This window comes from Perognathus longimembris, chromosome 19 (assembly GCF_023159225.1).
Source record: "Perognathus longimembris pacificus isolate PPM17 chromosome 19, ASM2315922v1, whole genome shotgun sequence".
Taxonomy (NCBI): domain Eukaryota; kingdom Metazoa; phylum Chordata; class Mammalia; order Rodentia; family Heteromyidae; genus Perognathus; species Perognathus longimembris.
The window spans coordinates 21,918,074-21,944,428 of NC_063179.1; the positions used below are offsets into that span (position 1 = coordinate 21,918,074).

At 41.6% G+C, this 26,355-nt stretch overlaps 1 protein-coding gene across 4 annotated transcripts in view; it reads right to left on the reverse strand.

Annotated features, from left to right (window-relative positions):
- Lifr (LIF receptor subunit alpha) overlaps nt 1-25,435 on the reverse strand; it is a 48,804-nt gene extending 23,369 nt beyond the window's left edge. For all 4 annotated transcript variants that reach the window (XM_048368539.1, XM_048368537.1, XM_048368538.1 and 1 more), the window contains exons 1-5: nt 25,288-25,435; nt 9,124-9,281; nt 7,835-7,946; nt 4,901-5,040; nt 2,501-2,664 (exon numbers count right to left, since the gene is read on the reverse strand). In XM_048368539.1, the coding sequence (XP_048224496.1) occupies nt 2,501-2,664; nt 4,901-5,040; nt 7,835-7,946; nt 9,124-9,259 (552 nt within the window). In that variant the 5' untranslated portion in view covers nt 9,260-9,281; nt 25,288-25,435. The remainder of the gene's footprint in view (nt 1-2,500; nt 2,665-4,900; nt 5,041-7,834; nt 7,947-9,123; nt 9,282-25,287) is intronic.
- Between the last annotated feature and the right edge of the window lie 920 nt (nt 25,436-26,355).

The window sequence follows — 26,355 nt, forward strand, 5'->3', positions numbered from 1 at the left end:
GGTCCTCAGCTCTGGAAAAATAAAATAAATAAATAAATAAATAAATAAAATCAAGAATACTTCCAAAGTGACAGATCATACTAAAAAGAGCCCGAGTGTCCAGTAGAATAAATAAAGATACATCCCACAAGAAAAAATAATGAGACAAATACCTTGGACACCCTGATAAAATCTAGTTCTCCTGGTAGGAGAAGTGAATAAGGACATTTTCAAAAAGGCTGTGTCTCAATGTAGAATTTCACACTCCCAATAGTGATAAATGAAAGTTGTAATTGTTCTGCATTTTCTCCATAATGGTAATCAATGGGAATTTTATATATATATATATTTTTTTTTTTTGGCCAGTCCTAGGCCATGAACTCAGGGCCTGAGCACTGTCCCTGGCTTCTTTTTGCTCAAGGCTAGCACTCTGCCACTTGAGCCACAGCGCCACTTCTGGCCATTTTCTGTATATGTGGTGCTGAGGAATCGAACCCAGGGCCTCATGTATACAAGGCAAGCACTCTTGCCACTAGGCCATATTCCCAGCACGGAATTTTATATTATTGATAAAAAAATTTTTTTTTTTTTTTTTGGCCAGTCCTGGGCCTTGGACTCAGGGCCTGAGCACTGTCCCTGGCTTGTTCCCGCTCAAGGCTAGCACTCTGCCACTTGAGCCACAGCGCCGCTTCTGGCCGTTTTCTGTATATGTGGTGCTGGGGAATTGAACCTAGGGCCTCGTGTATCCGAGGCAGGCACTCTTGCCACTAGGCTATATCCCCAGCCCATTGATAAAAATTTAAAAAACTTAAATTTCATCTATAAGCTAGCTATCACAGATAGCAAATTGTTGCTGTAGCAAATAGCTATTAGACTAGATGTTTCCCCCACAAAGAAGAAAATAGGAGATTTAGGACAAAGAGTATTGACAAGAAAAAGATGTAAAGGAATGTTATAGATGATAATGTCAACACCTGCATTATGCCTAACAACCGATCTGATAAACATTACAGTCTCTCTTATACCTGTGTACAGGTATATGTCTATGTATTCATTGAGGTTGCCTGTAGGGGCTAAAGCTGCTGGAGCCCCTATGACACCTCTGGTTGCTAGCAGCCTTGTTATAATATATAGGTACAAATATGATTAATGTCTGGGAGGTGTCACTTGAGAAAGCTCAAGAAACTAGCCAGAGGTCCTCAGAGAGATGTATGCACACAGGTAAACTGACAAATAACAGAACATTTGACATTTTTAAGGAGACTTACACAACCTGAACAGCATTTATGATTGAGCTAACTTGAGGAAACAAAATATTTTAAAAGGGCAATACAAGCAGTTCTACAGAAAAGGAAAAGTCGTGAATATTATTTACAAAGCTGTAATATAGTGAATATTGTTCTACCAAAACCTTCTAAGAGTTATATTAAAAAAAAAACAGGAAAGACCAACAAGGGAAGGAAAGACGGAGACTGTGAGTAGGACTGAGGTGGGAATGGGGGAGGACTAAATTTTCATCTTCCATGGGGAAGTTAATATTGTTCAAAACTGAAAAAAATAAGCCCAGAAAATAATAAAACCAGTAATAAAAAATAATAACCAAAAATAAAATAACCAATAATTTTTTAAAAGCCAAAAAAGTTGAAACAGCTTGTTCCCAGAGAAAAGCAAGGGCAGTACTTGGAATACGAATCACAGCTCCTGGGACCCCTCCACTCTCCAACCCCACTGACAGTAACACATCATTACAAGTAAAAAGGTCACATTTTATGATGACCCGGGGCATTTCTCCTCTTCTATTTCACTACTTATATTGTTCCTTTTTACATTTTCCTTGAACCTTACTATTTTCTCATATAAAGTTTTCTCCCAAAGTAGGAAATGACTACCTTTTCATTGCTGACTTGCTATGTGTCTCATGGCAAGGAGGTATATGATTTTAGAATTATGTTCATTCATATTTAATTTTACTTATATTTCAGAATATTCCTCCTATTTCAGTATCCATATACCACCACCTGCAAAATTTTCCTCAGGTAAAAATCAAATGATATATAGATCATAAGAAAAGAATTCATAAACAGGATTTGAAATGAGACATAAAAAGCATGCATTAAATATAACAGTATTATTTTAGAGTCTAGTTAATTTGAGATTATTGATTTCTCAAAATTATAGCTAAATATAATTAAAATATTTTATATACATCAGACAAAGGTAAAATAAAATATAAAGTATACTTTCATTTGTAAAGACATTCATACCAAAAAGACTAGAGTATACAAAGATAACATTTACTGTATTCAAGTAGTACAATCAAGGCGTATTATGCCCTTCATTTCCTAAATTTCCTTTAGTTGTTACACAAATGATGGAAACCCTGGCTCAAGTGGGAGGACAACCAGACCAGCAAGAAAAAAGGTGAGCTGAAACTCCAGTTCCATTAAAAAAAGTGTTTTTAAAAACTGTTTTATTTCTTTATGCCATAAGAGGAACACAACTTATTTTTGTTCAAACTTACTAATTTTACGAGCTCCCTGCGCTCTGTACGTAGGATTTTAATTTCCCAGATGATAGTCATGTGATATGGAAAATTAGAGCCCTTATCATTCCACTCTAGGAATAATGTAGAGGTTGGAAAATCAGCAGAAAAACTCAAGATCTCTGGAGTATCTGGAATCAAGGCTTAAAAAGTACAAGGAAACGAGAAAGTTAGTTTTAGTACGTAATGATCTCAAACACTATACTTTTATTAACACTATTTTTAACTCTTCTATCTAAATCAAAAATAACCAGAAACTAAAAGCGACTTCTCAAAACTACTGCTGAAAAAGGAAGCAAATGTATTAATTAATTTCTTTGGCTATTCCTAATGATTAACTGGACAAACAGAAAATGATTGGCTGACCATTACAATGCATTTTCTGAAACAAACAGCAATGGGGCTCCTACAATACTCAACTGCTCTCTGGTCCAGGCCCTATAAACAAGTACACATAAAATATTTCCTTTATATGGCAGTCACTCGGGCCTAAGAAAATGGGAGAATAAGGAAAGCTTGCGTGGGAAGATTTCTACCTGGCTTCTCACAGTCCCCTCACTCATCTCCAGCGTCAGAGCCCTTCACGCTAGGGGATGCCCCCAGCCACACACTGGAGGTAGTACTCTGACCTGTGTTTGTTATGGACATCATTATGTGGCAACAACGCTGCCCTAAGGTCTACAGTGTTGAGTTATTATGAATAAGTGCAGGAAATAAGGATTTTGTAAAGGTCTGCTTAGCAGTATTTGTGAAACAGTCTACAGGAGACAGAGACCAGGGTTAGGGTGATCAGCTCAGAGATCAATAAAGAAGTCTTGGGTAGATTGAGAGGCTATACATTGTAAGACCAAACAGGAAATAGAAAGGATGAAAATCAGTTAGACATGTCAAAGAAATGACTGAGTTAGAGAAAGGAGGGCTTCATGCTAGTGAGAATGAGAAACTACCAAGATTTCTCCTAAGGTTACATCCCAGAAGGTGGCAAGGAAGGCAAGAGGCCTTGGGGCTGCTGTGCAGAAGTGCAGATGTGGGCTGGGGGCAGCTAAGCACAGGGGAAGAAGAGGAGGCAAGGAGAGTGGAGTGTTCTGCAGCCAGATCGGTGAAAACCGCAACAAGTGAGAACTATAATGGGTCAGATCCGGGGACACAGACTTGGAGTGTCTTGCTGAGTGGAGCTGATAGGAATGTAAACACAGAGAAATAAAGCAACCAAAGCTCATTTTAGGGGATGCTGAGAAATATTTACATCTTAAGGAATCAAGCATACCAGTCAGAATCCAGAAAGGCAACGATGTAGAAGCAGAAGGAAATGAGAGTAAATTTAGGCTAAGAAGAAACAGAGTTATCACTGGGTTCAAATAACAGAGAGTACAGAGGAGGACTAAAGAGCCACCACAGACCTGGTCAAAAAAGCACCAAGCTGTCATCATCTGAGAAGGACATTTAGGAGGCTCTGGCCTCTGAGGCTAACAAGGCAGGAAGACAAACCACCCACAATTTGGGCATGTAAAGGGACAAACAAGCTTAATGAACAGAGAATGCAGAAAGAATATCACATTCTTGAGAAGCATCATATCTCCTCATTTACCAGGAGTGGGTCAAATATTGAAAATTTTGGATCACTGGCAAAGGAGAGAGTAGTAGATCCAGTCTACGAGATGCTGGCTCACAGAGAGACTTACACTCTTGCATGATTCCACCTTAAGTAACAGCACATGGAGAAGAACTCCAAAGACACACTTTTTATTTCCTCACTCTGTTCATTTCCCATGAAGTACAGGGGCTAATTAAATAAAATCATGGCAAGTATAAGACTTCAGAAGTCTACAGGGGCAAGGTAGCTGAATGTGCTAGCTATGAAAAATGAGAGTAAACTGTCATAAACGAGCCCACTTTAAAATCTAAAAATAAGTTCTTAAAATTACATTTTACTAAAATTGGCTTATCAGCATTATACACTGGATGTGTGTAAAATGCTTAGGGTTCTACATAATCTAGAGCATGTGGCATTGAAGGCTAAACTATACCAAAAAGTCTATAGTTAGGCAACTATTCAGGGACAGAGAAGGATGCATTGAGATGCTTTAACAAATGCTGAGGAAGGAAAGCTCAGGTGTAGGTGTGACCAGAAAAAACTAGGGAGACTCCCAAGTGTGTGATTCTTCTTCCAGGTACCTGATAACATCACAGCGAAGCACGTTAAACTATGGAATGTAGGAATATTTAACCCACTGAAACATATAGCACTCAGGCACCTGAGGGAGAAGGACTATAAGTTCAAGGCCAGCCTGGGCTACAGAAGGAAACCTTGTTTCCTAAAGAAACCACGACCACTACCACATTAGTAACAATAAATAAATTTGCTTTTCAGATACTCACAAACATTTTTTTCATTTAGCGTGAAGTTGCTTATGGAACTTTCAAGACCATATGAAGATCTTACTGTAATTTCATGATCACCAGGTAAAAGGGCTGGGATTTTAAAATTTGTTTTCTTTAATTGATAGCATGAACGAGGCCTGGAATGAAAGAAATGGAATCTTAGTTAACAGATTTGTAAAGTGCCATTTTCATATAAAAATCAGACCACACAAAATACACTGGAAAAATAGCTTATTTCATACATTAAAAAGATACTGGGTTGTACTGCATCATAACACTAAAAAAAAGAGGTTAATGGTAATTTGATCAGTGTGGCAGTAAGCCACTGTGGTGGTAACCAAACTGCCCTAGAAAGTACAGAAGTCATTTCAAGAAATGTGGGGTCCAGAATGGCAATCGTGTCCTACCTACCTTAACTTCCCTGTGGAGCCTCACCTCCCACGTGCTCTTTTCCTTCAGCCCCCAGCTCTCCAGGGCCACCTCAAACCAAAACGGAGCTCAGTGGATGCCGCAACGCATGCAAAGCTGGCCACTGGGGCCCCTTCACTCAGCCTCAACCGAATCACCATTCATTCAGCCTTGGCCCCAGGATTACGTGAACAAAACTGCTCAGCATTCTGCTTTCAAACTACTTCCAGTTCCCATCTAATGTCAACAAATGTTCTCCTCTCTGGTTCCAAGCCTTTTGTATCTCTATGGGTCCTGTTTACATTCTTTGATTTTTATTATTACATTTTCATCTTCTCATGAAATTTTTTTTTGCCAGTCCGGGGCCATGAACTCAGGGCCTGAGCACTGTCCCTGGCTTCTTTTTTTGCTCAAGGCTAGCACTCTGCCACTTGAGCCACAGCGCCACTTCTGGCCATTTTCTGTATATGTGGTACTGAGGAATCGAACCCAGGGCCTCATGTATACGAGGCAAGCACTCTTGCCACTAGGCCATATTCCCAGCCCTTCTCATGAAATTTTTTTTTTTTTTTTTTTTTTTTTTGGCCAGTCCTGGGCCTTGGACTCAGGGCCTGAGCACTGTCCCTGGCTTCTTCCCGCTCAAGGCTAGCACTCTGCCACCTGAGCCACAGCGCCACTTCTGGCCGTTTTCTGTATATGTGGTGCTGGGGAATCGAACCTAGGGCCTCGTGTATTCGAGGCAGGCACTCTTGCCACTAAGCTATATCCCCAGCCCCCTTCTCATGAAATTTTTAACAAGTACAAAGGGATCTTCTCGTCTTCTGCCCCAGCCCTCACCCATACGCCCTTGCCATCTCCGCTCCTATTCAGTCACTTACAACTGTGGACCTGGCTCATGTGGCCGCTTCCTTCTCTATCTCATGTGATGACGGATCTTTAGTCATCGGCTATGTGAATTCTCCAGATGACACTATCTCATTAGTTCAAGTCACTGAGCTCAACGTTTGTTGAGGACAAGATGTCTTTTTTATTTTTTCCTTGTCTTGTCCACACTTGCACCTCTCTCCTCTAACAGCCTCTCTGGGCCTCCAAACTTCATACATCTTCCATGAGCAAGTAACCACACCATTGTTACTATTTGTTTATTGTACACTCTGGGGAAGCAAAATTAAACTTCGCTCAGAGTGACCAGCAGTCAGCATTCATGACATTTACCAAATTCTTCAGGATTCTCCCTTTCTAGATTCACAGGAAGTATGCCTTTCTCTGCCCCATGGAAGAGGTGAGACAAGGCCATGGCGCTTTCTTTGCCCTGAGAAATCTAAGTGAAAGTCACATCAAATAGTGCAGGAAGGAAGTTCTGAAAGCCAAGCCAGGCTTTGTCTCTTCTCTTTCTCTTGCCACTAACATAAAAAAATACCTAGATCCCTTAGAGGAGAATAGAGATACCAGCTGACACCAGAACACAAATAAGAGAAATCCTTTATTTTCACCATCCAAGACAAAGAGATGGGACGTGAAGACTTGCTGCAATATAACCTCGATTGAATTGACTAGTAAATTACACCAAAGCTGAAAATGATGCTCAATAAACTAGACACTGAATGGGTAAGTCTGATTGTTCTTAAATACAAACTGCGTCCATTTATATCAGGACTATTCATTAATGAACTGAGACTGGGGAAAACTTGCTGAAACTCCCTCTAGCATGGCTAAACAATTCAGTCCGATTCTCTTTAGGGAAAAGCAGCAGAAATTGTTCAGGTGAGTAGATCGTACAGAGACCTCCACTCTAAACAGAAGGGTTTCTGGTGTACCTCAAGACTCCCTGAGTAGGTCCTGTGGTCGGAGCTTGCCACCGCCTCCCAATGTCCATTTCTCCAGACTGCTTGATAACATGGACCCACTGTTACCATCCTGATAGAAAAAAATGTACTTGCCAGTCTCAATGTAGTCAGACTTACCTGCATGAGTTCTAGATAATGAGAAGTAAGCAGATATATTGTGAGATTTCTTATGAATCTCCTTAAAGAAAAGTACCAATTTTTCTCTGGTGTGATTTTTAGAATGTAGATTTGATGGTTGAGAATCACCCCAAATCATGTGATTGTAGCCAAAGGATGGCAGAGCAGCATGACACAAAGGACCACCCACACCCAGGCCAGCTCAGAACTGGCGACCTCCAGACCTTTTCCCTTAGGGGACATGTCTGTGTGGTACACCATGTTACTGACGTTTTCTATTAAGCAGAGTGACTTCAGCCTGGTGCAGGCAGATGCTAGTGGGGAGGGAGACAAGGAAAACTTCTCCTAGCAGATCAGCAGAGTGCAGGGCAGCTCCATACGAACCATTCATACAGCCAAAGAATAAGGTTTTGGCTAGGAAAAGGGTTCATTTCTATCTTGACTGAAATACTACCCAGAATTTTTAATGAATAGAGTGTGAAAATTAAAATGTCAATGTTATATTCTAAACTGAAAGATGAAGAACCTTTAGCTGTAAGTTAATTAGGTCTTTCATTACCTATCTTCAATGCAAACTTCACTAGTACCATTGGCTTCTTCAAAGGCTCCTTTCCAAGAACAGTCCCATCCTACTAAGTTCTTAGTTGTGCACTTCAAACTATTCAGTGTTCCTAGGGAGGAGAAAACACACAAACACAATCCATGAGGTAGTTAGTAGTACTTTATACTATGAAAAATGGGTACACAGAAAATGAAAAGCAAGAAGGATATTCAGGGGAGAAAGAAGGAGAAAAAAAAGAAAAGGAAGGAAGGAGATGAAAAATTATAGTGGGGTAAATCTATCTCATACTCTACAAGCATTTATGAAAAGCTTTTTCTTCTTATTTTTATACATTGTGAGCATGATATAAACAGTAACAACACATTACAAAGGTATAAGACAGAAGATAGAAACTACTACATGTGTACACATTAGAAATCAGCAGTAATCATAAAAATAAAGTTACTTAATCACTGAGCTGTGGGACAGATCTATTTAATTATAGAAATGATATAAAAATAAAGCTAGGAAGCAGCATAATGATATTCTTCATCCTCATAAGCTAGGTAATATATACATAACCACTTTAACACATTTAAATAAGTTAACAAGTAATATTTTAAAAGATACATTTATATAGTTGTATATATAATGCAAATTATATATAATTTATATAACTGTAAAAAGGTAAAATTAGAGACAGAAAAGTGAGCAGTCTTGGCTAGAATGGTGCTGGGAGGGGCAGAAAATAGCCCAGTGAGATTTTTTTTGTATGCCAAGTCTGGGTTGTATCTGACAGTGGTAATTAGTGATGAGATCCTTGTCAAAACACATACAATTGTATCCTAAAGGAAGGGATATTATTCAAACTTACATTTTGTTTTTTCCAAAAGGTAAAAAATATTTTGAGGGGCTGGGGATATGGCCTAGTGGCAAGAGTGCTTGCCTTGTATACATGAGGCCCTGGGTTCAATTCCCCAGCACCACATATATAGAAAATAGCCAGAAGTGGCACTGTGGCTCAAGTGGCAGAGTGCTAGCCTTGAGCAAAAAGAAGCCAGGGACAGTGCTCAGGCCCAGAGTCCAAGCCCCAGGAATGCCCCCCCCCCAAAAAAAATTTTTTTTTGATCTGTCTTTTTTTGGGGGGGGGCCTACAAGGAAACTAACAATACATAGAAAAAAGATTAAGAAAGACAGATTTGGGCCAGTGAAAATCTGCATAGGTCAACAGAGAAATAGCATTGTTGCACAGCCAAAATGAAAATAAAACTTAGATTGGTTCATTCTGTTATGTGTGATACACTTACCATTTTTATAGCTATTTACTTGAACCATCAGATATAGAAGAACAAATGTTGATAAGAGCCATTGGAAATTTGAAGTCCTCATTCTTTTACTGTCTACCATCTGAGATGGTTGTCTCCAGAATAAGTAAATATTCATCGTCCGTGCAGTGCAGTCAGTCCTAGGTTAGGAGAAGAAGAATTTCAAACGGGTTCAAGTTGCTCTCAAGACATAACTGGAATTGTGTACAACACAGTGAAAATGGCATGGGCAGATGCTGAAAGCATGTTGCTCATTCCTAACTGAAAAGACTCAACCCAAGTTTCACTGGCTTCAGGAAATATCAACAACTGGACACAGATGTTGCTTCAGGTGTTTGGCACTTGGCCAATGGACAAACGATGGACTTCTAACTCACAACTGTAGCTAAATGCATGTTTATCCACGCTCTACCCTATACTACTAAAATGGACAAAAACAGTTCATAAAATTAAGATTTTGACTATTGAAATGGTGCATGGAGTGGTACTTTAGTCTTAATTAGTATTCACTAACATAGAACCCTACTACTACTTCTTACGTACTAACTACTTCTTACGTTATGCCACGTACGTTGTGGCCCTCAGCCTCTCTATGCCTCAATTTCTTCATCTGCAAAGTGGAGATGGCAACTATATTTTCCTAAGTTTGAGGATCCAATGATTAAATACACGTAAAGCTCTCAGAATAGTACCAAGAACATGGAAAGAGCTATTTGTTAATTGGTATAAGAGAAGAGAGGAAGCAAGGATAATTACAAGGCTTTGTCTAGCTAACCCCTAGTGGGTAAGTGGGTAGATGGTGTCATTAAGTTCTCTCTGGGTGCATGAAGAAGGGGGCCATGAGATATGAGGCTGAGGCTGAAGGACTCAGATTTATTCACAGAAACCAATGTTGATGTGTTGCTCCCTCACCTGGCTCAGAACAGAGGCACCTTCCCTATAGAACTTGAACTGTGTAAGGCTAACAAGGACAGATAACACCGACATTGGATGGCTGGCGATTCCACACTGTAATGAATGTCTGTCCACCCTCCTAGAATGACATGCGACAGCCACCAGGTCCTTCCTTCCTTTTCTGACTGAAAACTTGCGGCCATATTTATTACTGCTAATTTTAGGCTGCACAGAAAGTCAAGTATCACAAAATGAAAAAGCAAAGCCTAAAATATTAGAAGAAATTCAGAATGAACAGGAAATCAAAAGGAAAATAAAAACTACTCCCTGAGGAAATGGGCAATGTGGAAAACTCAAAAAGGAAAACAAAACCCCAAATCCTCTAAATAGTGTCTTCAGACAAACATGGCAGAACCATAAAAACAAGGAGAACATGCGATAAAAAGGAATAGTCAGAAATAAAAATAGCACTTAGAAGTTAACTGCATTCTAAAACTAAAATTTAAAAAAAAACATCTTGTGGGAAATAAAGGATCAAAATAGAAGATGTGAAAAGACAGACAAGAAGCTGAGACTTGGTAAAGAAGAGATTCAGCAGCTTAATAACTGGAGCCTATGAAAAATTTAAAATATACTTTTGAGACCAAAGAAAATGGAACACTCTCTTCCTGGTCGTTAAGACTGTCAAAAACCTCATAAAATAAATGCCAAATAGTTTATAGACAACCATCACCAAAACATAAACAGGGTATAAGCATTTGAAAGGGTTCAGTTATTTTCTGGAGGAATGAATTATTTCCTAGTCAACCTCAATCTCACCAATCTTACAGATGAAAATGTATTCATGGAATGTATAAAACCCCAATTGCTAAAGTCACACAATTTCACAGTTATACAGGAATAACTAACTGAATAAAAGAATAAAGATGACCCCTCCAAAACTCAAAACCCACACCAAAGCAACCACAAGCTACACTCACTGGCTTGCTAAATATTATTAAGATTATATAACTGCGTAACAAGTTCAGTTATTCTAGAATGGAGACTCCTGTGCTACTGGAATGCCAGGAAGAAGTGGCAAGAGGGGGATGGAGGGAGCAGCTGAAGAGCTTGGGAGACTTGGGACTCTCATCTTGGCTCCATTACTAATTAGCAGTAGGACTAAGGATAAATCACTTTAGCTCTGTTGGCTTCAGCCTTCACTACTGCAGCACAGATGCAAGGCCTATTTGGGATCTATTAAAGAGACTTCAAAGGTCAAGCTGTAATGCTCTGCTCCTATTGGCAGGAAACGTATGTGCAGAGGGGAACTGGCTTGCCCAAACCTAGCACCAGCTTCAGTCGGTCACCAACTAAGACTTCCAAGGAGGCAGTTAGCATCAGGCTGTCTCTTTTGCTCAGCACAGAGAGACAGCCGCAGTGACAGTGAAATCCACTCAATGTAAAAGAGGCAGAGTGATGAGGAAGATGTTTGTCATAACAGTTACTTAGAAAATTTTAAGCAAGCCGTTTAGGCAACATAATTTCATGCTTATAATGCATATAACCTCTTTACCAAGCTACACTTGAGGTTGGAATCATACATGAACAGAATCTTCCAGGGTACTTTCAAGTGAAACGGAAGCCTGGGAGACTTCTCTGCTCACTTTGGATAGAAATACTACGGGAATATACTCCCCCCAACTCCCATCCATTACTCCTTACAGAAGAACATATTATTGCAGATTTTCAGGAGCTTTCAAAAGGATGATATCTGGATCAACAGTGTGCCAAGGCAAACACCTAGAGGGGCAAACCAAGTAACAAATGCACACAGAGGCAGGTAAACTGGGGTCTTTCTGTGGCAGATGCCACAGACATATTTCATCCATTTTTTTAAATTCTTTTAAGACAGGGTAAAATATCTGGAACTCCTTACAAAATACTCAAAATTTGAAATGTAAGCCATCCGCTCATCTTTTCTAAGCATTCTAAAACAAGATAAAGCAGACATCTGCCCAAACAAAGGACACCAGATTGCCTCCTAAATATACTGTGATTTTACAGAATTCAACATTGACAATAAACCCTTCTGTTTTTATTAAGATTGCTAAATGGGAAGAACAAGTGTTCTTGTTTCTTTACATCTAAGCACGCCTCAATCCTAGGCGCCAGAAAGCAAGCCCAGCACAGACCAACCTGAACCCATGTCTTGTCAACCAGGTGACCTGATCCCTATCACCCGGTGTAAACAGAGCATTCACACATGGACAGTGACTTGCTTTTCCCTTAGCCTTGAGAATTCTGGCTCTAGTATTCATGAGGTTTTGGACATTTCTTCTGAGGCTAATTACAAAAATGAGCCGAGGAAGGTAAAGCTAAATCCAGAAACTACAGTTCCCATATAGTTTGTTCAATTTCTTTTGGACATGAAGCAGGATAAAATTATATTACATCCTGCAACCACAAAGCTAAAGCATCCATCACTGTGGGCCTTAGGTAAGGCATACCTCACCTGACCTGAGGTCACATGAATTTCCCACTTGTACCTTAGTGACATTCAAAAAATTGTAGGTTTTGAAGCACTTTCAATTTCTGATTTTTGGATTTGAGATAGTCAACTTGTACATGTTTCTCTACTTTCTCACCAATACCAAGGCTGGGTAGTAAGTGGTAAATCATTGATTATGTAGTAAAAGCATTTGTATATTTCCTGACAATCTGAAATGATTTGTAAACTGCTTACTATACCATTTACTTGTTTCTGTCATTAATCTTTTCCTACTACCTGGTAAGAAAAAAAATCACAGAAGCATACTAATTTTTACTTTTCCATTGTGAGAAATGAGTGTAGAATCAGAAAAGATATCTCTACTTAATTTATACATATATGAGGAAATACAGGTCATTTGACCAAGGTTCATGGATACAACTTCTCTAATTCTTATTAACTGTTATCAACTCACATTAACTCTTGATTTGTTTTACAAATATATTTCCTAGTTGCTTTCTTACTTTACTTTGAGGCTTTTGTTTGACTTCTATTAAACCAGATTTTTCAATTTTGACTTTCAGAGAGTTTTAGACCAAAGGCCTTTCTCATCCCAAGGCTATACAAATCATTATCCTTGTTGTATCTAAGGTATATAGTATCTGAAGTTTTATTTGACATAAAACAAAATGGGGTTTACAGCATAAGTCAGGGACTCATTACTGCCCCTCATGGTTACCTTTTATGCCAATTACATTTGGTCAACAATCCATTCATTCCCTCAGACTCCAGACACCTTTAGGTATCATTGCTTCCCAGCTGCCCTAGGGGAAGTCTTGGAGCCATTGCTCTTTCCACCTTGCATTCCTTCACTGAACAGTACTGTCACCTCTTGTGGCTTCAACCACTACTCATACACTAACAACTTCCCAGTCTTCCCAGAACTGGCCTCTTCCCAGTGAGACTGACCATCTATCACACAGGTGCTATCCTATCTATAGAACCCACCCCACATTGGGTCTCCTCAGAGTTACAGAATATGTTCGTCCTACATGTCCACTTGGACATGTTACAAATTCCTCAAGAATGGCACACATGTCTGTAAACTCAGTCTCCACTCTTGTTGGGCCCCAGGCCCAGCAGGAGGCAGCACTAGTCTCTCTGGGTTGTCCAAAACTGGATCACAGAAGGGAGTCCCCCTTGACCTTTCCTCCTTCACTGACCTTCCCACTTGCTCACCAATGTTACCTCTGAAACCTTCCATGATACTGTGTCCTCTCCTGTTTCCACTATCTGGGTCCAGTTCCCATCACTTCTGGCGTAAGAAATTTAAAACAATTACTTAATTCATCCCTCATCTCCAGCTGGGCCTCCTGCAAACCACCACCCACAGTGAGCAGCATGGCTTTAATAGTGTTGGCATTGCTAAGCCTCAGTATTCTTTCAGGGTTCAAGTCCCCTCCAAGAGCTCAGATACATCCAAGTTCAAATTCAGATTTCTGCTCCACAATCATCTTCTTCCTCCTCTCTTCCTTTCTGAGAACATTTCTGGCTTTTAGACCCCAGGCTGATTACCACACCTGTAGTAGTATCAGGACTTAGTTATTGTAACAATGACATGTTTATTTCCATGAGTTATCAAGGAGATTTTCTGTTTCTTTCACACTTCTTACTATGTCCACAAAAAGCAGAACTTTGTCTTGTAGCATTCTCATATGTAGGAGCTTTTTATCCTTACTTGTATTGTTCTGTTTTTTGCTAGTCCTGGGACTTAAATTCAGGGCCTGAGCACTGTCCCTGGCTTCCTTTTTGCTCAAGGCTAGCACTCTACCACTTGAGCCACAGCGCCACTTCTGGCTTTTTCTGTTTATGTGGTGCTGAGGAATGAACCCAGCCAGGGGTTCATGTATGCTAGGGAAGCACTCTACCACTAAGCCACATTCCCAGCCCCTTATCCTTACTTGTATATTCAACATTTGGAAACCAAAAAAAATAAATAAAATAAAACCCAAATGGAGTTCTTCAATGAGGACTTAAAATATCTGATGTTATGCAGGTGTTTTGTTATATTCTGAAAAGCAGAATGAGCAGAACCCTTTGGAATGACCTTTTTGCTACAGAGTAATCTGTATATTGAAAGACAACAGTGGTTCAAATTGTGGAGTTTTTCTTTTTCATACGTGAAAACTGTTTTTAAAGGGCTTTATAAATTCTAAGAGGGGAAAAGGCTAATTGTAGTTAACATGCTACTTTTAGATAAGTCTACCACATTAAGTGGTAGAATTCATATTTTCCAGATATCATATATTGTTCATAAGTTAAGGGGCAGGCATTTTTTAAGTTCTTTAAATGCAATCTTGAATTTAATTCCCATAATCATCTTATGAGGCCAGCATCATTAGCCTCTCATTTTATAAGCAGGAATGGAGTAATACAGAGGCAGGAGGACAGGGAAAGAGAGAGTAATAGAGGGGTCAACCTGATTAGTGTACAACATATGATACATGCATGAAATAACAGTGTAAACCCTTTGTACAATTATTGTACATTAAAAAAAGAGGTAGACCAGTGGGAAGAGGAAGGTGAGGAAGAGTAAGGTGAATGGAGAGGATGAAGGGGAATTTAACTGGACATACTTAACAAACCATGTATTAAAGTGGAATAATGAAACATGCTGATATTGTTTTAAGAAGGAGGAGAGGATATGGGAAAGTGATAGAATGGTGAATTTGATCAGAATACATTTTTACATGTATAGAACAATCACAATAGAACTAATAAATGCTAATTTAAAAATGTTTGTCTTTTTTGTTTTGTTTTGTTTTTGTTTCTTTGGCCAGTCCTGGGCCTTGGACTCAGGGCCTGAGCACTGTCCCTGGCTTCTTTTTGCTCAAGGCTAGCACTCTACCAATGAGCCACAGCACCCCTTCTGGCCATTTTCTATATATATAGTGCTGGGGAATTGAACCCAGGGCTTCATGTATACAAGGCAAGCACTCTTGCCACTAGGCCATATCCCCAGCCCCCCCCCTTTTTTTTTAAGGAACTGAGGTACAGAGATGACATAACCAGGAAGGGGCAGAGCCTGGACATCTAAATCTAGCACTACCTACAGATCTTAGCTGTAAACTACTGAGCAATCTTGTAAAAAGAATAGAAAACTTGCAGAATTGGAATCCGGAGTCTTGGGCTTCAGTACTTACTTATTCTGTCACTGAAGAGTGCCTGGGACAGGATCTCAAACAATCCTCCTAGCACCTCTAGTCCCAGCTCTCAAATTACCCCAATATGAATGACTAGGGTCTTCTTTCCTATTTTATGTGGCATTCAAAGCTTATGGTTGTTTTGCTTTAGGATACCTTGTCTGAAACCTGCCGCAACTAGCAGGGGCAGCGTGGGATTAGGAAAGCCTTCTGTCTCCATGCTGCCAGGTAATGTTGTTATTTGAGTAAATACACCAGCTTATCATATCATGACAAAGATCAGACAGCCTGTGTTCAGGAACAAAATGGAAAATGACTGCTGCCTTACTGTCCTTCCAACTCTAAGTGCACTTTTACTTGGCTAAGCTCTTAACTCAGCAGGTGCAAACTCAAACATACTCCAAGAGTCAGCTACATGGAGCTAATGCTGCCGGGAATGTACAGCCCCAGGGACCTGTAGCTGTGGCCTGGGTCTTGGGCACCGCAGAGGAACAGGGTACATGATAGCCATAGATCTTCAGTTAAAACACACACACACACACACACACACACACACACACACACACACATGCGTGCGCACACACACACACAACCAGGCTGCTGTTCTTTCAAGGGAAGTATAATCACATAGACCTAGGGAAGTATAATCATAGACCTAGAAGAGAAGAGGGAGAGGAGCGTTTCAGTCATTGAGGTAGATACACTCACCATCAGGCACTGGAGATGACGCCAGGCTTTCTCCTCTCCCAATAAGAGATCCATTGTAAGAAAGTCTTTTGTTGTTTTCTTTTTTAAATATGAAATCTCCTTATTTTTAAATACTAGTGACTCAATGCAGGGGGGAGGGGGGAAATGCACTATGCAAGCCAAACAAAATACAGCTGAAAGTCAAGTACAGCTCTCAGGAGTTAACAGGTTAACAGTTAACAGCCTGTTTCAAAATGCATTAACACTAAACATCTTGAAATATGAATTGTTATCCAGGTGAAGTGGCTCATGATCATAATTCTAGCTACTCAAGAGCAGAAATCAGAAAGATCCTGATTCCAGGTCAGACCAGAAAGGTTCATGAGACTCCATCTCAGCCAATAAAAATCTGGGTATTGTGGCAAGGGTCTGCCATCCCAGCTAGGTAGAGTTGCGTAAAAGGAAGATCATAGTAAATAACAAAAAGAGATTAGGAGGTCTGACTCAGGTGGTAAAGTACTTATACAAAGACCTGTTCAAACTCTAGTACCATGCTACCATTAAGTGTGTATGTGTGTGTATATACTACATATATATACATATATATATGGTTTGTATTTCAATGCACAGATATTGACCAAAATGTACCTAAATGCCTTAACATTCTTTGAGGTCAGAATCTGAAAATCCTCCATTCCAAAAGAACTTATTTTCTATAAAAGCAATCCCAGTTCTCAAAATTACCGGCATCATTTTAGACTATATTTATCAAAGAGAAAAGGAAGAAAATGATGATGATGATGACCACCACAACAGCCACCATCACTACCACTGCCACCACCATTATTACTAAACTAACAGCCCCAAAGTTCTACACTGGGATTCACAAGGTTGTCTTTTATTTGGATATATGAGGAAACAGCATACAAGGTCAGTGTCATTAGGGGTCCAAGACATATCTCTCACATCTCCTGAGACTATTATGACATACATATTACATGTGTACAAATTGTGTATCTAGAATGAATCACAGATCTAATGCCATGATACATATTATCAAATGGAAACATTACTTAAATTTGTCTCTCAGTAATATCATGTGCTAGAATGTCTCATACAGGATATTCTTGAGTTCCACTGCATTCTTAATTTATTGGGGAGAACTCATTCTCATTAATTTTACAAAAGATAATCTCAAAAAGGCACATGGTCTTCCTTAAGGTCATGAAAGATGGTCCCTCACAGAAGACAGAGTAGCAATTTTCAGCCTATTAGCCTAGGACATTCTCAAACAGGTTTAATGTAAGTCACCACTAAATCATCCTTAAATGTCAGCAAGGTGAATAACCTGGCTGTTGCTCATCCAGATGGCTGAATAAGCAGGAACCAGAATGTGCATTCACCAAAAAGTAACAGAAGAATAACATTTTTTTTTAAACCGCAGGAGAGGAAATAAAAGTCATTTGCTTGTTGACTGTGGCAGCTACCATTCACTGAGTAGGCTCCTGGCTCTGGTCTGTGAGGGTTCTTTGCTTGTGTCAGGGGCATATCTACCCTGGTCACTGCTGCCTACCCAGGGACTGGCAAAGCAGAGGCAGAGTAAATCACCTGTCACCCTGATGTCTCTATAAAAGGAAACAAAAGTTGGATCTTGACCTTCAAGAACCTACATAGATCTATTCAAGACAACTGCAGGAGGAAAACAATCAGGGCAAAACAAAATTTACTGGCGATAGAGAGCACTTCTGTTTTTAAAGTAAATAGAAACCCATCAAGTTATTACCCAGTGTCCAAAAGCAATGAAATACTTTTCCCAAAATGCTCTGAAATGCTTTGCACATAGCTTGATATAATTTTTGCCAACAAAATTATTCTACTTAGAAATCCTATAATAGAAATACAACACTGACCCATGAGTTAAGTGAGGTCAAGGTGAAATTTATCAACAGTTTACTTCCTGTAGGCACCAGCAGCTGTACAACTCCATTTACAGAGAAGGAATCAGTACTGGCCCAAAATACTGCACATGAAAATGTTAACTGACCTGAGTTCCTCTACACATTACATGCTTTACATATTGAGATTCAGTTGCAATCAGTACACAGAAATAATCTCACCTAATATTTGGTATGAAGTCTTGGAATTTTCCTACACAAAAGTTGTAAACACACACACATATACACCAACTCCAAAAACGGGAAAGAAAAGAACTTAGACCAACTTATACTTGCTTCTTTGAAATCTTCAAATTTTCAAGTTTTGAGACTCTTTCCACATTATTACACATTCCCTACATTCCTGTTAATGAACAGAATATTCCATTACTTGTATATACCACAATTCATTTAATCAGTCTCCCTATTGTTGAACACTTAGGTTGTTTGCAAATTACAGGGGTTCTTTTAGAGTGTACATTTTTGTGGAGGTCCATCAGCATGTGGAATCAAATGTTTTCCACACGGTCACAGAGCTCGCGCCAAGTCTGATGCGCTCCCTTAATGCTCCCGCCACAGTAAGGGCTGCTGTGGGAGAATGGCGGATACTTGCTCCATGTTGGGGAGAACCACTACTATCAGTTGGTTTCAGTATCCACACTTTATTCTATTTTTCCCTTAGTTGAAATTCCTAGGGGTGGAAATGTCTCACTAAGAGACAGGGCACATTTCTGAGGCTTCTGATGAGTAACACAAAATTTCTCTCCTGGAAAGTTACAACTCAAACACCCACTTAGCAGCATCTGAATGTGACAATTTCCCAACCCTCCAGAAATGGCTAGGTCTGTGTTAAAACAATCAAGTTCCTATACACTGGCACTATACAGGAACAGCAAACAATTCAGATATCAAATAGTGGATCTTAATGTATACAGCATCTTCAAATGGAAGTCACCAAACTCTATTAATGATACCAAGTACCAGCAAACTGAACCTAACAGGATGACTACCAGAAAATCTAGTGAAACCAGGCTCCAAAAGGTGCTAGGCCAGTAAGTGACACACTGCACTCATATTTGATTCTCTAGCTAATATTAGGCTTCAGAGGTTGGGTCTTAAGCAACATGCTCTATTTTTTTAAACATGAAATTCGATATTCCTTCATATTTTATAAGCACAATCATATAGTTAATATGACAACCTAAAATACTTTCAGATAAATAATTCTTTCTATGTGTATGTACCAGTAATGGGGCTTGAGCTCAGGAACTGGCACTTTTCCTTATTTTTCTTTTTGTTTGTTTTGTTTTTTGCTCAAAGCTGGCACTCTACCACTTCCAGCATTTTGGTGGCTAGGGGAGAAAAGTCTAGGAGATTCTTATCCCCAGTTAGCCTCCTGTGTAGCTAAGGATTACAAGTATGAGCCACCCATGCCTGGCCTAATTCTTTCAGATATATAATTCTTTTAGACATATTCATTTACTCACCAATATCTTGGTGCCTAATGTGAGTGAAATATTGTTCTAATGTTGGGAACACAGTAGTGATCCCCACAAACTATAACACTTCCAGATCTTACTTTACCTGAAAATTCGAGCTGACCAGATGACCCAAGGGCCCTTTCTGTCAATCGAATTCTATCCTTCTTTTGTTAAGCATCTCTTGAATGCTTTATTTTCTGTTATACACAATCACTTTGCTCAAGTTCTTCCATAAAATCAACACCAGGCAGTCCCAAACAGACCTTACATCTGCTGTAAAACTTCAGTGACCCAGGAACCTTCAAGAAATAAGCATAGGGATAAAGTTCCTATGAGATGACTTGTGTTCTCAAGTTTGTTTCTTTGAACAGTTTTCTCTCACCTCCTTGATTGAATCAGGCATGGTTGAAACCTGCCAGGGGGTGCAGTCCTGAAGTCCCGGTGAAGGATTACTCCTACCCTTAACCCAACAAACCCACACAATTCTGTCTACAGAATGGCTACAAACCCCTGCTCGATTAGCATTTCTAATATTAGAAATGGGAAGTAGTACATCTGTCACTTCTATACTTCTTGCTATTTTCCACAAGATGCTACACCACCATTTCGACTGCCCTCAGGTCTAAAGACTCCTCGAAGAAGCCTTCTTGAGGAGCACTTAGACTCTTAAGAGGCCAAAAAGGGCCTCAGTATCTCAAAGCACCCAACCTATACACACCTTCAGGAAGTAGTAGTGCCTCCTGGTGGACTTTCAGAAAACTGCTACTAACGATACATTGCTCAACTCCAGGCATATACACTGATGCACATTCTGTCTCCCTCGTAAACCAAAACAATCACTAACGGCCAAATTTTCCTACCTCTGTGCAACAAAAGTAGTTAACAACACCACCAGCCAGAAGTTTTCTCTCCATTTCCAACGTCAAACCACAAAACAGTAGCTAATAAGCACAAGTTTGCTCACTTGAGTAACATCAGCAGCCATGTGATTGCCAGGAAGAATGTACATCTAATCAGATGATGTAGGGCAAATCTGGAATTCCTGAATTTGTACAGTTTAAAAGAGAAAATGTAAAGGAATTGGTAGCTCAAGTTAACTCAAGTTTCTAAGCCTCTAAGCTTACCACATCTAGCTCCCTGCTTCTTTTTTCTGCTTGCTGAAGAGCTTTGCTATGAGCTAAAAGGACAAAGGGACAAAAGCTGCTTTGCTTCAGACAGAGGCAATAATCTACGCCTCTCGTGGAGTTAACACAAAACTTACGTTTATATAAGATTATCTTATATAGAAACAACTCACCACATTCATGTACCAACTACTTAAAACAGGGAAAAACTTAAAACTTTTATCCTACAAGATCACAAAACTCCTAATCTGGAAGAACAAGCCAAAAGTCTCAGTCAAGGAAAAGACAACAGATTCTCATTCATCTACAACAATTGCTTGGCATAACACACATTTCTCAAGCTTTCAATTAATATAAAGGAACATATATTTAGAATGACAAACAGATTAGAACTTGGGAAGAGGAAATACCACAAGTTCCTGACAGTTCCTAAAATAGATCAGGTACACATTCCTCCCATGAGAATAAAAGTACCTGAATAAAACACATATATTTTATCTGCTCATTAGTCCAAAAAAAACTAAAAACACCCAAAATATAAAAAAGGCAGCTCTGACAACTACCTCACTGGAATCAAAGAGGAAAATGCGAAGTCTCTCTGAAACCACTATAATTTACTGGAAAAGGTGTGTTTTTAAGATTTTCTATTTGAGTTTCATGGAAGACAAACGAAGTGTAACTGACTTAAAGTTCCAGTTTGAGAGCTTGTTAAGTGTAACAGTTTGGGTAAGGTCAAGGGCCACAGCCACTGAAAAGCTTAGACTCCAGAATCCAGGTATTATGACCAAAATCAGGCAAGATTACTGCTTAACCCCTCTAATTACTCATTCAAGAAACTGTCACAGTCCACTGTGGGGCAGAGGTGCTACTGCCAATGCAACTGGGGATTGGCAGGCCTGTTCCTCCCCGCCTGGAGCCCCCCACCGTGCAAGAACTCCACCACCTGCAGTTTCTTTCCCATTTCTTGTGAGCATTTGTGGGCCTATCTAACACTGGACCTCAGTAATGGAGGGGAGGACACCCCACCCCCCTTTCCTCCCCCACAGAGTCCAGCAACAGAGGAAGCTGTGCGGCTCTCAAGCCTACAAGGCTCCAGTCTACTCAGGGCCTTCACACTTGCTGTGCCTTCTGCCTGAGCCATTCTTCCTCAGCTTCTTCCTGCATTCAGCTCTCTCAGCCTAGGCTTTTCTGGTCACTAAATCAACAAAAGCAGTCCTCACTCAAGCACTCTGCCATAGCCACCCATTACTTTCCTAGTACTTATTACTATCTGAGATTATCTCCTTTACTGTTCCTTTGCTTTGTATTCATCTCCCCAAATCAGAAGGGACTATGTGATAGCCAGGTGTGTCTGTCACATGCACTGCTATATCACAGTCCTCAGAAATATTATCAGATAACTAATAAATACCTAGTTAAGAAGAACAAATATACACAGTGTACTTACAATAGTAAGTAGCAAAAGAAAACACAATACCTTCAATGCTAAAAGATTTGATCAGAGAAAGAAAGAAAGCGAGAGAGGAAGGGAGGAAGGAAGGAAGGAAGGAAGGGAGGGAGGGAGGGAGGGAGGGAGGGAGGGAGGGAAGGAAGGAAGGAAGAAAAAAAAGGAAAAAGAAAGAAAGAGGGCTGGGAATATGGTGTAGTGGCAAGAGTGCTTGCCTCACATACATGAAGCCCTGGGTTCCATTCCTCAGCACCACATATATAAAAAATGGCCCCAAGTGGCGCTGTGGCTCAAGTGGCAGAGTGCTAGCCTTGAGCAAAAAGAAGCCAGGGACAGTGCTCAGGCCCTGAGTTCAAGCCCCAGGACTGGCTAAATAAATAAATAAAATATGAGATTGGTGGGGCTGGGAATGTGGCTCAGGGGTAGAGTGCTTGCCCAGCATGCATGAAGCCCCAGGGTTCTATTCCTCAATACCACATAATCAGAAAAAGTCGGAAGTGATGCTGTGGCTCAGGTGGTAGAGTGCTAGCCTTAATCAGAAAAAGAAGCTCAGGGACAGTGCCCAGGCCCTGAGTTCAAGGCCACAGACTGGCAAAAACAAAAACCAAACAAAAACACCACCACAACAAATGAGATTGGTAACCACTTACAAGAGGTGGGGATTTTAGTAACTAATGGTAATCAAGTTTTATAAAGCACAAGGTGGCCTTCATTTTCAATCTAAATGAAAGTGTAAGCCTTTGCTAAATTTAGTTCAAAAGTATTTTAACTCTTATGATTTTTTTTCCTATGTCTGTTCCATTGAAACAAAAGGCTAACTTCTCATTAGGGGAAGATGACTTTTATAATGACCATCATGGCTCATACTTCTCAGAAATGATGCCAAAGATCCCTATGGATGGCAACAATGTCCTATAAAACCAAACCACATATACTGGGGAGAAGCAGAATTGATTTTCTGGAGTGTAATGTAAAGAAGCAAGTTACTATTGCCTTTGGGCCTTTGAGGATAACAAAAATCCATTGAACAGCCTCAAAATGAAATCACCAGTACTTTTACAACAAAGTATTAGAAACGTACATATCTCTCAATAAAGAGGTTAAATGAATTATGATTCGACCTTAATGGAGTACTTACGCAGCTGCTGTTAAGAGAATGAGACAGCTCTCCCAGGTACTGATAGAGACTGCCTCGATTTACTTAGTAATCTGTGGGGGGAGGGGAAGAACTGCTGGGTGTCGAACAGATTAGGCAATGTAGACTTATTAGTGAAAAACAAAAAAACAAAAAGAGCATGTACAAAAATGTTTATAGATCACGACTATAGCAAGAAACTAGTGACCTTGATTCCCAGGGACGGGAACTGGACTCCTGCTGGACAGGTTGGGCCAGAGGGACAGTCTCCCCTCTGGAACTTTCTACTGAATCTTTTCCAGTGTGAACGGACTCTCTGCCCCAGAAGGTATTAGTACACTTTACCATAATCATTGATACTATGACCAACATAATCATCAAAGGTGCCCAAAAGGAAACATTTTCAAAAATCCTAAATTCTTACTCTCCAGAGGAGAGCTAAGTGTCCACTAACAACAAAGGCTGACTTGTGATCTCACCTATTACAAAGCAAATCTGCTTCAATTCTTGGACAGAAATAGCTGTTCAGTCCACCTTAGCTCCTATTTAAATTGGGCTTATAATTCCTAATGACATCAACAAAGGAGCACTTCCCACCTGGATATAAAATACAAAGTCAAGGTAGAGACAGGTCAGAGAACCATCTCCTGGTTTTAAGAGCACAGACTATTCTTAGGTTTCTGTTTCTCTGCCAGGCTAGACAAGAAACCAACCCACTGATAATAATGAAATATAATTGCGAATTTGTAGCAAGATATTCTCTTGAAAGGGGGGAAAACATCATTTGTACCAAACCAATAAATGCTCTCATTTTCTTTTCTCATTTGTGAGAAAGGGAGGGTTGCTTTAAATTTACTTTTGGCACCATTTTTGGATCCTCGACTAAATATTAAGTCACATTAGTTTGACTCTAAGCAAACGATTTAAAAAAAATTAAAACCAAGTATGAAACTGAAGGGAAACAAAGTGGAGGGCAAACTTTAAACAAAGTTTTTAGTTGGAAAAAAAAATGTATCCTAACAGAGCACATGAAAAGTAAACCCAAGAACTCATTTCCACGTAAATGTTAGTCAATAACAGTACAAGATCTTTCAATCTCTGACTACACTGAACATGCATCCCAGCAGGAACACAAAGATGACATGCAAATAAAAGACCTCAAATATTTTCTGATAGCTGAAGGTGGGGAGCTGGGAATGACATTATTCAAGCTGACATTCGCGCCTTCCTCCAGTCATTGTTGTTGTTTTTAACCAACACTTGATTTGCAGTTTTCTGTAGGTCTGACAGGATTCCCAACCCTGTGCCTTGAGACAACGCGTTAGAAATGGCATCTTTCAATGAAGCCTAACTTTGGTCATCATCAACCTTTGTAAAACTTTGGGTTTAAGAAGTAGCGCGCACCCTCGGGTGCAAGCACGCAAAAATATATAGGACTAGAAACACAGAAAGGACGAGGGACTGGCTCTAGTTAAGGGGGTGAGACACAGGGGCCCCCAAACCATGAAGCAGGTCACATCCCCAAAGGAGGACAGAACGAAAGTTCCCTCCCGTTCCCCAGATGGTAACCGAGAGACCTCCGGCCTCGGACTCGCTGCCCCGCGCGGGGCCGCGATGAGAAGCAGGGGGCGGCGGTGCCCGGGGGCTCCGGAGTGACCCAGGGCCACGGAAAGGGCGCGACCCCGCGCGGCGCTGCTCCCACCAGTCACCCCGGACGCGGCCCGCGCGCGCTCCCCACCCCGGATCGCGGCGCTGCGCCCCCCGCACTTACCCGCCGCTCCTCGGCCATCCCCCGCCGTCGGCTCCACAGCCTGGGCCGCCGCCCCGGGGCAGCCCGGAGCCCGCAGCCACCACGGGGGCTGGAACCGCGAAAGAGGGGGCCGGGCACCAGCCGCCGCCGTCGTCTCGCTTCCCGGGTCCCAGCGCCCCGCTGCCCTAGGCGGCCACAGACCAGGGGCCGCCCGCCACCCTCGGCTATCCCCGGGAGCCGCCGCCGGCGCCGCCGGGACGCACTGGTAACGGCCGCGGTCACCGCCACCGCCGAGACGCTCCAGCGCGGACTGCGGCGCGCGGGGGCGGCGCCTGCACGCCGCTCGGCGGGGGGCGCAGCGGGCCCGGCCCCGCTCCCGGCCCCGCCCCTCCGCCCGCGCCGCGCGTCCCCGCCGCCGCCGCAGCCCCGGGCCCCGCCGCGCTCGCGCGCCCGCGCGCCCGCCGAGAGAGTCAAAGCCGCCGCGGGGCCGCGCGCGGGCTCGGCGCCGAGGGTGGGGCCTCTGCGGAGACTCTGGCCGCCCGGCCAACCTCGGAAGGTCGTGGAACCGCCGTGGAGAGCGTGAGGGCCCAGCCGGCCCTGCGGCTGCGAGCGCGGCTGCCCTACGCTCTCCGTACGCCCCACGAGCATTGCGAGGAGAAACCGGGGGGCGGGGGGGCAGGGGGAGGGGGGTGGTCCGTGCAAAAGGACGCGGGATCCAGCCCCGTCGGGGCCAGGGGCGAGGGGACGCCCCCTGAAATGTTATGCTTTGTGAGTGACCTTAACTGCCTCTACCACTGAGGCCGTGCCACGCAGGGTACCTTCCCTCTCGGGGTGCAGGGCACCCCCCAGCCCAGAGGGCCCGCCAGGGCACTGGAGAATATCCTGGAGCCATCCAGTCTTGCCTCCAAAGGCGTGGTGGGCCTATTTGTGCGGAGAAGAAACGGATCCCTTAATGGGGTGAGATTTTTCCTCGGTGCATTGTTTCCATTTCCGCAGTTTCACTTGGCCTGGGTGTTCTTCCGAGTAATGCACCGAATGAAATTAGCCGGAGAGCGCTTGGAGGGCGCGGGATCGGGGCTGGAAGATGTT